Source organism: Emiliania huxleyi, assembly GCF_000372725.1.
Source record: "Emiliania huxleyi CCMP1516 chromosome Unknown EMIHUscaffold_16, whole genome shotgun sequence".
Classification (NCBI taxonomy): Eukaryota; Haptophyta; order Isochrysidales; family Noelaerhabdaceae; genus Emiliania; species Emiliania huxleyi.
In genome coordinates, this window is record NW_005200982.1 from 783424 (window position 1) to 795920 (window position 12497).

At 60.0% G+C, this 12497-nt stretch overlaps 1 protein-coding gene across 1 annotated transcript in view; it reads left to right on the forward strand.

Annotated features, from left to right (window-relative positions):
• Positions 1-1411, forward strand: part of EMIHUDRAFT_434115 (hypothetical protein) — a 3429-nt gene extending 2018 nt beyond the window's left edge. The window contains exons 5-8 of the mRNA XM_005785602.1: positions 48-119; positions 276-345; positions 770-842; positions 1136-1411. Coding sequence (XP_005785659.1) covers positions 48-119; positions 276-345; positions 770-839 — 212 coding nt within the window. The 3' untranslated portion in view covers positions 840-842; positions 1136-1411. The remainder of the gene's footprint in view (positions 1-47; positions 120-275; positions 346-769; positions 843-1135) is intronic.
• The last annotated feature ends 11086 nt before the right edge of the window (positions 1412-12497 follow it).

Sequence of the window (12497 nt, forward strand, 5' to 3'; positions counted from 1 at the left end):
GACCACCCTCCTCCTAGCTCACCCCCGCCCGTCCCTCCCCCCTCTAGAGCTGATCGGGACCACCCTCCTCCTCGTTGCCGACGAGACGTGCCGCGCCGGCGCGTGGATGATCGACTTTGGCGAGATTGCGCCGAGATGCCGCCGAGATGCCGCCGAGATGCCGCCGAGATGCCGCCGAGATGCCGCCGAGATCTTCCGCCCCTCCCGCCGCCCGCCCCTCGGTGAAGCGCCTCGCTCGTCCGACCGCTGGCTAACCTGGATTCAATGGCGGCCAGGCGTGACGCGCGAGGCTCCGGCGCCGCTGCAGCACGACGTGCCGTGGGTGCCTGGGAACCGCGAGGACGGGTGCTTGCGACACCTCTGCGACACCTCCGCGACACCTCCGCGACACCTCCGAGACACCTCTCAGACACCTCCCAGGCACCTCCCAGACACGTCCGAGGCACCTCGTGCTCCGCTGCTCGCCATCCCTCGCGCACCTCCCATCACCTCTTCTCCAAGGCCCTTCTCTTCTCTTCTCTTCTCTTCTCTTCTCTTCTCTTCTCTTCTCTTCTCTTCTCTTCTCCAAGGGCCGCACGCCCCTGTGCCTCCGCGCGCACCGCCGCCTCCTGACGCGCCCGCAAGGCGTGCGCCTGACGCGTCCACGACATGTCCACGACGCGTCCACGACACGCCAACGACGCGTCCACAACATGTCCACGACGTGTCCACGACATGTCCACGACGCGTCCACGACATGTCCACGACATGTCCACGACATGTCCCTCAGGTACTTGCTCGGGCTGGCGAGCCTCACCGAGATGCTGCAGGAGCTGGTGGCGGCCGACGAGTGGGACTGAGAGGTGCGCACTCACAGACCAAGGAAGGTCCTGCATCACTTCACCTCCCCTGGCCGAGCTGCGGCTCGTCAGTGTCTGGTACGATCTCAGCAGTGCTCTCCGTCCTCACCCGTCACCCACACGCACTCGCGCGGCCAACCCGCGCGTTCCCCGCCTTGCGTGTGGCATGCCGTGGGGCGCCCGCCTGGCTCACGGGGTGTGGAGAGGCGAGGCACTGCCCACCGTTTACTCCACCACTCTGCGTGCGCGTTGAGACATTACCTCACCCCCTCCCCCCCCTCCCTTCACCCTCCCAGGCCCGCGCTGCGGCGTCGCGGCAGCCCCGACTAGTGGTAGACGTCGACACTTCGATCATTCTTCGGGTTATAGTTAGCGGTTAGGGCAGGAGGCCACCGCGCCAGCAGCGGGTGCGGCGGATGAGCGCCACGGCGCGACGGGGTAGCGAGCGCTCTCTCCGGGGCCGCGGCCCGTGCATCTTGCATGTCTTGTACACGTTGTGACACGCGATCTCGGTGTGCATGGAAAATTTTGCTCACGAGGCGTGGTAAGGGTAAGCAACAGGTAAGGTGAGCGGTACGATTTTCTTTTTTCGTTCTTCCTTCACCTCCTTCGCGTCAGTCCGCTCGCGGAGTGCGGAGTAATGCAAGAGATCGGAAAAAAGGAATGCAAGAGAGTATCACGTCAGTCTCGCGGAATGCAACAGTCTCGTGGTCGTGCCGCTGAGGGAAACCAGGGTCCGCGTCCGGGGGCTGGCTCGGCGCTCGGCTGTGTCCTGACTCCTGTGAGAGAGTTCTTACTTGATCTCTTGCATTCCTTTTCCGACGATCGTTCATCGTATCCGAGAATATCTCACTTCTCAGAAATTCTTCTGTCCCGTTTATATATATATATATAAAGAAAGTATAATAAAAAGGGAGCGGACGTAAGTAACCACCGTATGACGTGAGTAAGCAGGAGTATAATTGTGTAAAATGCTCCCGCGGCGTTTGACATTTTTTTACCTCTGTAGATACACGCCGCCACAGACAGGGGTTCCAGCTTGCTGAAATGCGAAAATCACGGTCGCGTCCAAAAAGTCGGGCATTTTCTTTCAGTGTGCATTTTCGGAGGACATACATGTGGACATGTGGAGTAAGGGGTCGATCATATTCGTATGTATCGGCCGTCCCTATAAGTAATCTCAATGGAAATAGGGTTATAATCTCATGTTCACAGCAATTATGCGCGCCTTTTTTTCACCACCTGAGATCCCAAATCCCATCCCTGCAATTGGGACCTGCCTCTTGACATCCGACCTGCCCACTCTGCTTGTGGTCCTGCCCTGCCGCATACTGCCGCACAACTGCCCTGCCCTGCCCTGCCCGATCCCCTACCTGCCCCGGGTGTGAAACCCACACTGCCCTGCCCTGCCCTGCCCACACTGCCGAGGTGTGAATACCTGCCCGCTCGCGAGGTCTCGGAGAAACTTGTGGCCCGCGTATATGCTGTGGGCCCATCCCTCGGCAGCCGTCTACCGTCTTGCAGAAATATGTCGTGAGCTTGGAGTTGGACCTTAGTAATGCAGAAGCGTGTACACCCGTGAGACTTCGCTTAGGATTGCACACTTGCACAGAAGTTGGGAGGCTCCAAAAATGCTACTAACCCCCTAGTCGGCAAGCCTTGTCGGCAATGCTTGATCGGTGTCGTGTCCTGTTGGGTGCGCACTTGGAGCACTTGGAGTGCGCTCGTCGAGCAGTAATGATCAAATCTGGGTTGACAACATAAATATACAAACATACCGGTACACACAGACAGGCGTACAGACGCGTGGCGGTGTTCAGTCTGCAGAACGGCTGTCTGTGTCGATCGAACCTCACACGTGTCGCCGAACACTGCTCGCTCGTGCAGAGAACGCCTCATGTGCTGATTCCAATCGCAAGAGCCTCACGGGTCGTGACAGAATTCCCAAGACGTGCAGCAATGCCGCTCAAGAGCGGTATGGCGAGGTCGCTTGCGCCACAGCGAGCACGCAAGCTGCGCTGGCACCGCCCGGTCGACCTGGACCACTGCCGACTGTACCATGCGCCATTGAGGTGCTTTCTTCAGCGAGTGCAAGACAACCGCCTTGGCGTAGGCGCCGGAACGATTCGAAGACGCCCGCAGCCGCGCATGCGGATGCTCAGAGAGCGTGGCATGCACGCTCGTCAAGCCGCTGGAGCGAAACAGACGGTACGTCATGAACGCAAAGTGCAGATCATCAAAGAGCCGTGGAAACGGCGCGGAAGGGAATCGGCGCCTGTAGCTTGCCGCGTCGGTTGGAACTGTCCCCACCGCCCACTCCTCGTCATGACGTCTATCGATGTCGCGGAGCAGTGCAGCTGACACAGAGCGCGAGTAGGCGACGAATGGCCCTTTGGCGTATGGGAATGGGCCCACAAGCAACGGGTTGAGACATTCTCGCTGGTCCGCTGTCAGCGAAGTACCACTCGCATTGGATGCCGCCGCTTGCCTCGCCTGCAAGAATCGAGAGGCCGAGAAGGAGAAGCACGCGGGCGTGCGTGACGCTGGGTCCCACATGCACCACTCGCCCCATGCGCCGAAGATGACGCGAGGTCGTGCAACGCGCTGCAGGCGAAATGCGATTGCCTCTGCGTCGAAGAATGCGTCGTCGTCGGCCCGCGCCACGAATGGCACTGGCTGCGCGAGCGCGTGGCGTAAGAAGGCACACGTCAGAAGAAACGGGCCAACAATTGCGTCATCGCGACGCACCGGAAGAATGAGCACGTCTGGAAGGGCACTGTCACTGCTGGCGTTGACGGCCATGACGAACTGCACCCGTGCCCAATAGGCACGTGCTGTGTGTGCTGCTGAGGCGACACGGAAGTAATTTCGACGCCTCAGGGCCGCGGGCGAAGCAAAGCTGATCACGCCGACGTAGAGCACGGCCGTGGGTGGCGACGGCAGCAGAGGCGTCATCTTCGCAAGGAGTGTACCCTGAGTCCAGGAATAGAAAGCATAATTGCGAATAGAAAGCATAATTGCGCAGCTGGGCCCCACACACGCACCCGAAGCTCTCTCTGCTTTGAGAGCGTCTTTGAGGGGGGGGATCGAGAGGAAGGGGGGCTCAAGAGGGCCGCACCTACTCGCAGCGCACGCAGCTTGAGGCCCGGCACCAAGGACACCGCAGCACGCCCGTCTCGCCCACGTTGTTTTGGATCTGCGAGGACACAGGCGGCGGCGCGCGAGCGTCAGAAGCATAAAATGGGACGAGCATGGCGCGGGCTCGTTTTGGGGGTCGCGGGGGCACAGTAGGCCGCGCGCTCAGCAGCGCTCAGACCGGCAATCCGATTGTGCCAGATTCGCGAATCCTCGGAGCGAGCCGCTCGCGCGGCGGTCGCAGCACGGCGTGCAGCCGGCACGGGCTCGCTGCAGTGGTGGTTGTGGGGCGAGGCGAGAGGGCCCGCGCGGGCGCAGCTCTCATCTCGCGCTGCGTCGCGCCGGGCGAGGGGCGAGGCGAGAGGCAACCATGGCAAAAGGTACCTGCAATCTCTTCTGGGGGGGGGGACGCAAAACAGGATCTCGGCGTTTTCGTGTTGGCTACCTGTACAAGAGAGAGAGAGAGTAGTACAAAAGCGTTCGGCATTACGTTTTTCAGTGTATGTAGCTCTTTCGAACATACCCGTAGGTGAACTGCTGACAGGGTTTGCGATGAGGAGCGATCCGAACGTGGCATTCGGGTGATCAGACCGCCGAACGAAGCGCAAGCGCTTGGAGCAAGAGAGCTGCGACGTATCGGTCTCAGACTACTCGAGTAGCACCCCACCTCGCGGGCCGATGTTCTGGCCCAGCGAGGCTGCTGCGGAGCACTCGCGGGCCGATTTTCTGGCCCAGCGAGGCCGTTGCGGGGCACCCGGCGGCTCGGTTCGCTCCTCATCAGCGCAAACTCGGTCGAGCAGAAAGCAAACAAGGTGTGTGAGTAAATAAAGGCGGCGCGGCACGGTAGGGGTCGGCGGTAATAAGGTGGCGCGGCGGCAACAGACGGCAGGCAGGACATTGGATGGCGGTCAAGCTGCGTCGTGGTGCCCGGTGGGGCGACCAGCGCCGCGCCGAGAAAGCGCGGCGTATGTCCGTGTATATTGCGATCTGCTTCTGGGCCCGGGGTTGTGTTTTGTGATAGAAATTCTTTGCTGGGCCCGGGATTGTTTTTTTTGCTGGCCGAGTTGCGTTTTAAATTCGTGGGCATCCCCAGGGTTGATTTTTTGTAAATTCTTCTGAGCTCCTCGGCCCTGGATGTGAGGTTACTGATCGCACTCCAAGTGCTCCAAGTGCTCTTCCCGAGTTGCGTTTTCGCGTGAATGCAATTATGTGGGCCCGGGGATGCGGGGTTGCCGAGGTCGTGCATTCGTGACTATTCCGTGAATCGGGTTGTGTCAAATTCTATGCTGTTCCTCCAATGTCTGTGAAAATTCGTGCATGCGATCTCTGGGCCCGGGGCTGCGTTCACGTGAAATTAGACCGGGGCTGTGTTTTGTAAATTTGTCTGGGGCCGATGTGTGAGAGAGAGAGTGTTTGTGCCGATGTGAGCTTCTTGTTTCTGTGAAAATCTGTGTGCCCGGGGTTGTTTTTTTGTGAACTTGAGCACTTGAGCACTGGATAGGGTCGATTCCGCGTGGTACGGGACCCCTCGATCGTCTCGCCCTCCCTCGCTGGTGTGTTCATTGGGGGGGGTCATAGCAAACACGGTACAGGATCGAGGTGCACGCTGCAGAAGCAGGGTTTTGTGAACTGTCAAATCTGGGTAGATGCATTTTCTTTTCTTCTCACTAACAAAAGGTCTGCGACTGTCCGTGCATGCGATCTGGGCCCGGCCGGGGTTGTGTTACATTCCTAGCTAAAATCTTTGAGAGAGATTTTTGAAAACCAACACCTACCTCGCGTGGCTGCGGTGCCGTCTGGGGGCCGGAGTTGCGTTTTGCGTGAAGTCTGTGGGCCTGGGGGGTTGAAACTCTTTGCTTTCTCGACTGTCCGTGCACAGCCGACAGGCACGACGCTGGTGGGACTGGCGCGTGCAGGCAAAAAAGAAAGAATTTTCTCCCAGTGCTCCCCAGCCACCCCCAGAACCTCTCCGCTGCCACTTCGCTTAATGCTCCCGGCCCAGTGGGGATTTTGGCCTACACAGTGACCGTCGAAGGGGACCTAAATGGCCTGCAATGCCATATCTTTTGTGCCTAACTTGTGGGGCACCTTAAAAAACTAGTACCTTAAGGTATGTCGTGGAGTGAAAAGTTTCTCGATGAGGTGGGGATTTTAGTGGTGGTGAGCAGATTATTCCCCCACATCCCAGATTCTCCAGATCCCCCTTTTAATTCAATTGCGGCCGCGGGGTTCGCACGGATTACTTTCGCTCGAAGACATACTAGTTTTCTGTGGCGTTCCGAAGAAAAAAATATCCGACGCATGGCGCTGACACAGGGATCAGGGTTTGCTCGACTTGGACGGACACCGTGCGCGGACGTTGAGGTTAGCGGCGGGCAAGCCAGCGGCGGCGCATCATTTGTTCGAGGAGCTTTGGGCACTAGGATTTTAGTGCTGGTGTACGATATCGGTTTACCTGTACAGTGTGAGATCTCACCCGCGCACCGCCCGCCGCTCGCTTCAGCGTCCACGGAAGCCGAAGTCCAGAATGTGCACGCCATGCATGTCGAGTAGCACAAGCCAACGCCAGCTGGCGGCGGTCACCGGCTCGCTGCGTGCCATGCGAAGAAACTCGAGGGGAACAGGGGTGCTGCCCATCAGCTGTCGCATCGCAGCACTCGCGTGCGTGGTGCGAAGCGCGGGACCTTTGCGCGCGGCCGGATGTCGCCCCGTCCTCGCCCCTCTCCTCGCCCTCCTCGCCCCCACTTTCCCCCTCCCCCTCCTCGCCCTCCGCCGTCAGCTCAACCGAGCTGCCAGCACTCGAACCTGACGACCTCCGTAGCACGGATTTTCAGTGGTCGATTTTGGCCAAAAAGCCCAATGTGGAACATGTGCATGATATGCGTGGACAATAGACATCGCTCACGTGCCCCCAGAGGGTCCAACGTCCAAGGACGCGACCCGCGCCAGATCCCGCGGTCTTCTCAGTACTCCTCCCACGGGATACCTTGCGACAGGTACGCCAACATCTGCTTCTTGGTCATGGCGTGCGGCGTGCCGCCATAGCTGTTGTAGATGGCGAGGCCCAGGCAGAAGGTGCCGTCGTCGGTAAGGGTTGGGTCGATCTCCACCTGGTCGGCATACTCGTCTGGGCCGAGCACCGGCAGCCTGCACGGCGGGAATCGGGAGCTGTCCTTGCGGGACTCCCAGTAGTCGCAGTCGTCGAAGAGGCAGACGGTGCGCATCCCCCAAGAGACGAGAATGCGCATGTTGGGGTCCCAGTTATCGAACCAGTCTGGCCGCTCGTCCCAGATGCGGGGGAACTCTTTTTCGTGCTCGGCCCGCAGGGAAGCTTGGGCCCCGTATGCGCAAGGCGGGACAACCATGCCCTTGACGTCTGAGAAGGTGCCAACCCAGCGGACGAGCGTGGGCTCCTCGTAATCGTCTCCGAACCAGTGCGCCCCCTCGTCCTCGTCGCTGAGCGGCTCCTCGTAGAACATCTCGATCTGCTCGCCCTCCTCGTTCGTCTCGAGGTAGACCTCGCCATCGCCACAGCCGCGAGGCTTCTCCGACAACGGACCGGCGAAGGGCTGCCGACGCTGGATCGGCTGCAACGAGACCTCGACCGTGAAGATGAAGTCGGACAGCTTGGGCCGCGGCGTGGCGCGCGGGCGGCGCGGGCGCTCGAGCCGCCCCTGCGCAAGGAAGAGCGCCCTCCAGCTGCTCGGCACACCCTGAATGCGGACGAGGCCCGCCACACCGGGGTAGCGCGCGAGGGTCAGCAACTCCCAGATGCGGTCCTCATGCCGCTGCGTGACATCCAGCCAGGCATGGCACAGGAGCGACATGGTTCGCACGGCCTGCAGCGCGTCGAGCAGCTGCGCACGTGTGATCGCGCCCACCGCGGGCGGCGGTATGGCCTTGTACAGCGCCTTGTCCTCGGGTGAGAGCTTCCCGTGCTCGTCTTCGCACAGGTCGTAGGTGACCCTCCCGTCCTTGCGCGAGAAGCGCGTGCCGAGGATGGGCTCGCCCGACTTTTCGCACCGTATCCCCGGATGGACGAGCAGCGAGGCGTAGAGCTCGCGGCCAGCGTCGTAAGAACGGCCGCATGCGGCGGCGCCCTGAACAATGGCTGACACGAGCTCCTCCGGCAGGTCGTTGAGCGACATCCTGAGCGGAGCCACAAAAAATATCTTCGTCCGTGCCGGATGGGGAGCGTCCTAGATTGCTTGCGTGTCGTCATCATCTGTCTAGCGTCCACCCATACCGCGTTGGTGTCCAGTCCGAGCCTGGCTGTTCTTCACCTTTCTACCTAACTACCTATTGGCTCAAAAGGGTCTCGCACTAACTAGGCGAGAGAGATTTTCAATACCAAACAAATCCTGAGTGAGGGAGGGTGTAGAGAGAGAGAGAGAGAGAGATGTGGGAAGGATTGGGCATGGACTTGACCGAGGGGCGACGACGAGCGCGAGCGAGCTCAGTGCGATGGCTCTTGGGCTTCGGGGAATACTGGAGAGAATAAGGGAAGCTCGGAGTAACGGTATAAGTCACAAGATTCGTGGTGAGTGGGTAGTCTTTGCGATGGTGGACAGTGAGACCTGCGTCAAAGGGATGGAGAAGGCATGGAGGAGCAGGGATGATACTTGGCTAGTTGGGGAGCAGGATGGTGATCTTCTCGAGACAATCAACAACTTGAGGTGGGAATTGTGGAAGACGGTCAGAGGTTTGGTTATCATCTGTCAGGTGCCAGGACATGCTAAGGGTGTTGGAGGAATCTCGGCTGTGGCGATGGTGGATGCAGTGGCGAAGTGGGCGGCGGAAGGGGTCCCGAGGGAGCCAGATCTGCTTGTGCGACGATCGATCGCAACTATGATGGGAGTCACAGACTACGGTCGGGTGGATGGAGGGGGTCAGGACACACTCAGCTCACTTGCGATAGGAGGAAAGGTGTTCTCAGAGGTGGCTAAGCGACTCCAGATGCTGTGGGCAAGAGAGATGATTCAGGAAAAGCTACGGGATGAGGATCACAGTGGACGCAATCACATGCTATTAGACTTGGCTAGGGCGGGGATTACTACTGTGGAGAGTGGGGAGGAGGCAAGGTGGACGACAATCAGGAGTCTACTTCTCAAAGGTGTGGGGGCGAGGGCGCGACCCAGTGGTGAAAAGTGTGGATATTCAGCAATGCTACAGACAATTGGGGCTTCTAGAGTCAACTGGAAAATGGACAAGTGCAAGTGTGGGCAGGTTCACGACGTAAGACACTTCATCTTGGGAGAGGGTGGGTGTCAGTTATGCATGAGTCAAGAGGTGAGAAGGGCTTTTAGAGAAGGGTGCAGCGATCTCTCAACTAAAGTCCTGGGGCTAGACTTGGTGCCAGACGACGAGGCAGGGAGATGTGGTCAGGACCTGGAGTGGGCGTCGGATATTCTCTTTGGGGACAAGTCCTACATGGTGACGAGAGACTCAGATGGGGACCGGATGTGGGTGCGGGCGGCCTCAACGGTGTTGCTGGGGTGCATGCTCCATCCAGGATTGAGTGCCCTGCAGCAAGGGGTGGATAACTTCAGACAAAGGAAGGCGGATGCTGACAAGTTTGGTCGAGAACGAGGACGACTTCACTGGACGCTTGAGAGGGCGAGCGCGGTGGGAAGCGTGGAACACAGAGAAGGAGAGGAGTCATCCGGGGAGGAGGGTGGTGGCGATGCATCGACGAAAGAAGAAGGGACGGAGGCGGCAGGGATGGGGCGATCGGATGAGCACAGAGAGGAGGGAGGAGAGGGGAAAGGAGAGGACGCTGAGCACTTTGACTCTGCGCCATGGATGGGTGAGCAGCGCGAGGAGGCAGGTGGGAGCAACCGAAGGATGATGGAGACGATTGTAGTGGAGGCGCTGAGAAATCTATGGGGAAATATCAACGAGGAACTGCTGGTGTACGAGGAGAGGCTGGAGGAGGTCGCGCAACAGGGGGAGGAGAAGCGGCGCAGGGAGACAGGAAGTCGTCGTGTACGTGCGAACGAAGATGATTTGTACCGTCGAGGACAAGGGGCTCGCTTGGTGGAAGGGGCCGTGAGGGAGATGGTGCCGAGAGGGGAGGAGGCGCGGATGGAGACGTCAGCTAAGAGAGAGAGGGCCAAGGTGCAGGAAAAGAAGACGAGATCGGTGCGGAGCGCTGAGACCTTACTTCAGATGGGGCCTTTTGGGTGGCGATGCTTTGTGGGCGGACAGAGGGTGGATGCAATTCGGGATGCGGAAGTGCAAAAGCACATGGTGAGCGGGTTGGACGGACGCTATATGAGTGGAGAGGGGACTGGAAGGGTGGAGAAATGGCTGCGTCAGAGCGAGGAACGGGAGGAGAAGGCGATTCAGTGGTCGTTGGAGGAGAGCAATCGGCGGGTGAGAGAGGAGAGGAGGCAAGCGGAGGCGGATCAGAGCGAAGAAACACAGATTTCGGAATCAGACTCGAGCGGATGCGAGGAGGAGGTGGAGACGTGGAAGCGTTATGGACGACGGAAGGGGCAGAAGAAGGCGCGGGTGGATAGAGCAGCAATGATTTCAGATTCAGGATGGGGTCAAGGCAGTCAATCAGTCGATCAGTACATGAGTCAGTCAGTGGACCAGGCAGTCAGTGGTGAGCAGAGAGGAGAAGTTCAGATGGAAGTGGAGAGCGGAGGCGATAGCGGGGCAGCGGGGAGCAGCGGGCAGAGTGGGATCGATAGAGGGGAGTCGAGAGGAGACATGGTGGGAGGAGGGAGCTATGGTGAGGAGGACGACGAGCTTATGCTGGAGTACATGGGGAACGAGGGCGTGGGCAGCGAGGAGATCGACAAGTTCATGGGGTGGACGACGGTGGACTTGCGAGGGGAGCGTTTCAGTGGGCCAAGGCCGAGTGACGTTAATCAGGCTAAACGAAGCAGGGGTCGACGAGGAGGAGCAACTGGAGTGAGGCGAGCAGCGATGCAAGCTACGAGGAAGGGGAACGACTAGAACGTGTTCGTGATGAGACTGTGACCAGTCGACCGTCGTGCGACTGGCTGTCTAAGCCTGGCGCCGACCCGGTGTTTTGCACACCCACCTTCTGTTCAGTCGACGCTCGTTCGTCCACTGAGAACTCAGTGGTTGTCACCACTTTGTATGCTTTTAATATTAACCTTGCGAACTCGTCCCCCCCGGCAGGGCTATGCAACCGTGACCAGTGTGTGCTGTCTACGCCTGATCCAGGCGTGAAATCTGCCGATGCGTGATCTGTGTGTGGGCCGCTCTGTGAGGGGTCCAGGCATTGTCCGACGGGTAGGGGGTCTGTGCCCGGGCGGTGTCCGGTGCGGAGTCTCTCTCTGATCCCGCCTGTGGTGTTGGGTGCGAGGTCGTGGAAGCTTCGATCCCAAGGGGGGGAGCTGAGCCCACTCGATAACCAACTCTCAGGGGCAGTAGGTGGGCGAGCTTCAAGCGCGCTCATCTCGATCGTCAAGGCGTCGCTACGCGCGGTCTTCCGCGGGGGGAGCGTCGCCGACGGGTGCGGGACCGCGGCGCAGCCAGTGCCGTGGCGATGCCTCCGGCTGCTGCGGCGAGTGGCTTGCTGCTCGCTGCGATGGCGAAGAACTCGTCTCGTGGCACACCAAGGGCTTATGCTCTGTCGAGACGTGAGGCGTATGCGCCCAGGAGGGGAGGGTGCATGCGTAACGACGCTGCTAGAGATGCCTTCGGGGCCCAGAGATAAAACTTCTGATGCCATGCGTGACCTAGTAGTGTCCCCAGCTATGGGCGTGTCCACGTTGGAGCCAGGTGTGGTGTGGACGCGAGAATAGCTCCGCCGTTCATGGAGGCAACCGATGCGAGTCGACTGGTGTGTGTCGTCGTGGTTTCGTATCAAGAATTCTCTCTCTTTTAGCAATACCAAACAACTTGAAACTCGTGAACTAGCCGGGGCAGTCGGAGAAGGGGCAACTCCGTGCACTGACGGTCGGCCGTCAGAAAACACGCCTCCGTGGCTCGGGTTACACCAATCCTCGCTACCCAACGCGGCCAAAGGATATCCACCTCGAGAACCTCGAGAACACACCGGCAGCAGAGGGACGCAGCCTGCTTCATCCACCACAATACACACGATATGTCGCTCGCCACGCTCCGCCTCGCCGCCGTGCTCCTCGTCGCGCTCCACGCGATCGTCAACGACGACCTCGAATCATGCTACGACCACGCCAGCCCTACAGATATCGCCCAGCTCTCTGGCTGGCAGGTGCCGCCTCCCTCTTGCGATTGCACCGCCCGCGCTCCACCGACCTCCGGCCCAGCGCTCGCTGCAGCCCCGCCCCACCACCTCAGCCCAGCAGTCCACCGACCCGACGCCTCCCTCCTCGCCCGCTGCAGTGCACGGAGTGGGCCAACTTTGACTGCTCGGAGGGCGGGTGGGGCGTCGAGACTCCCGCCCAGCGCTCGCTGCTCGCCTCCGCCTGCCCAGCCTCGTGCGGCCTCTGCAGCAGCCGCGGCTACCCCTTTCCGTGGCTCCTGCGCCGGCTCGCCTCCCTCGGCCCACTCGCCTCCTCT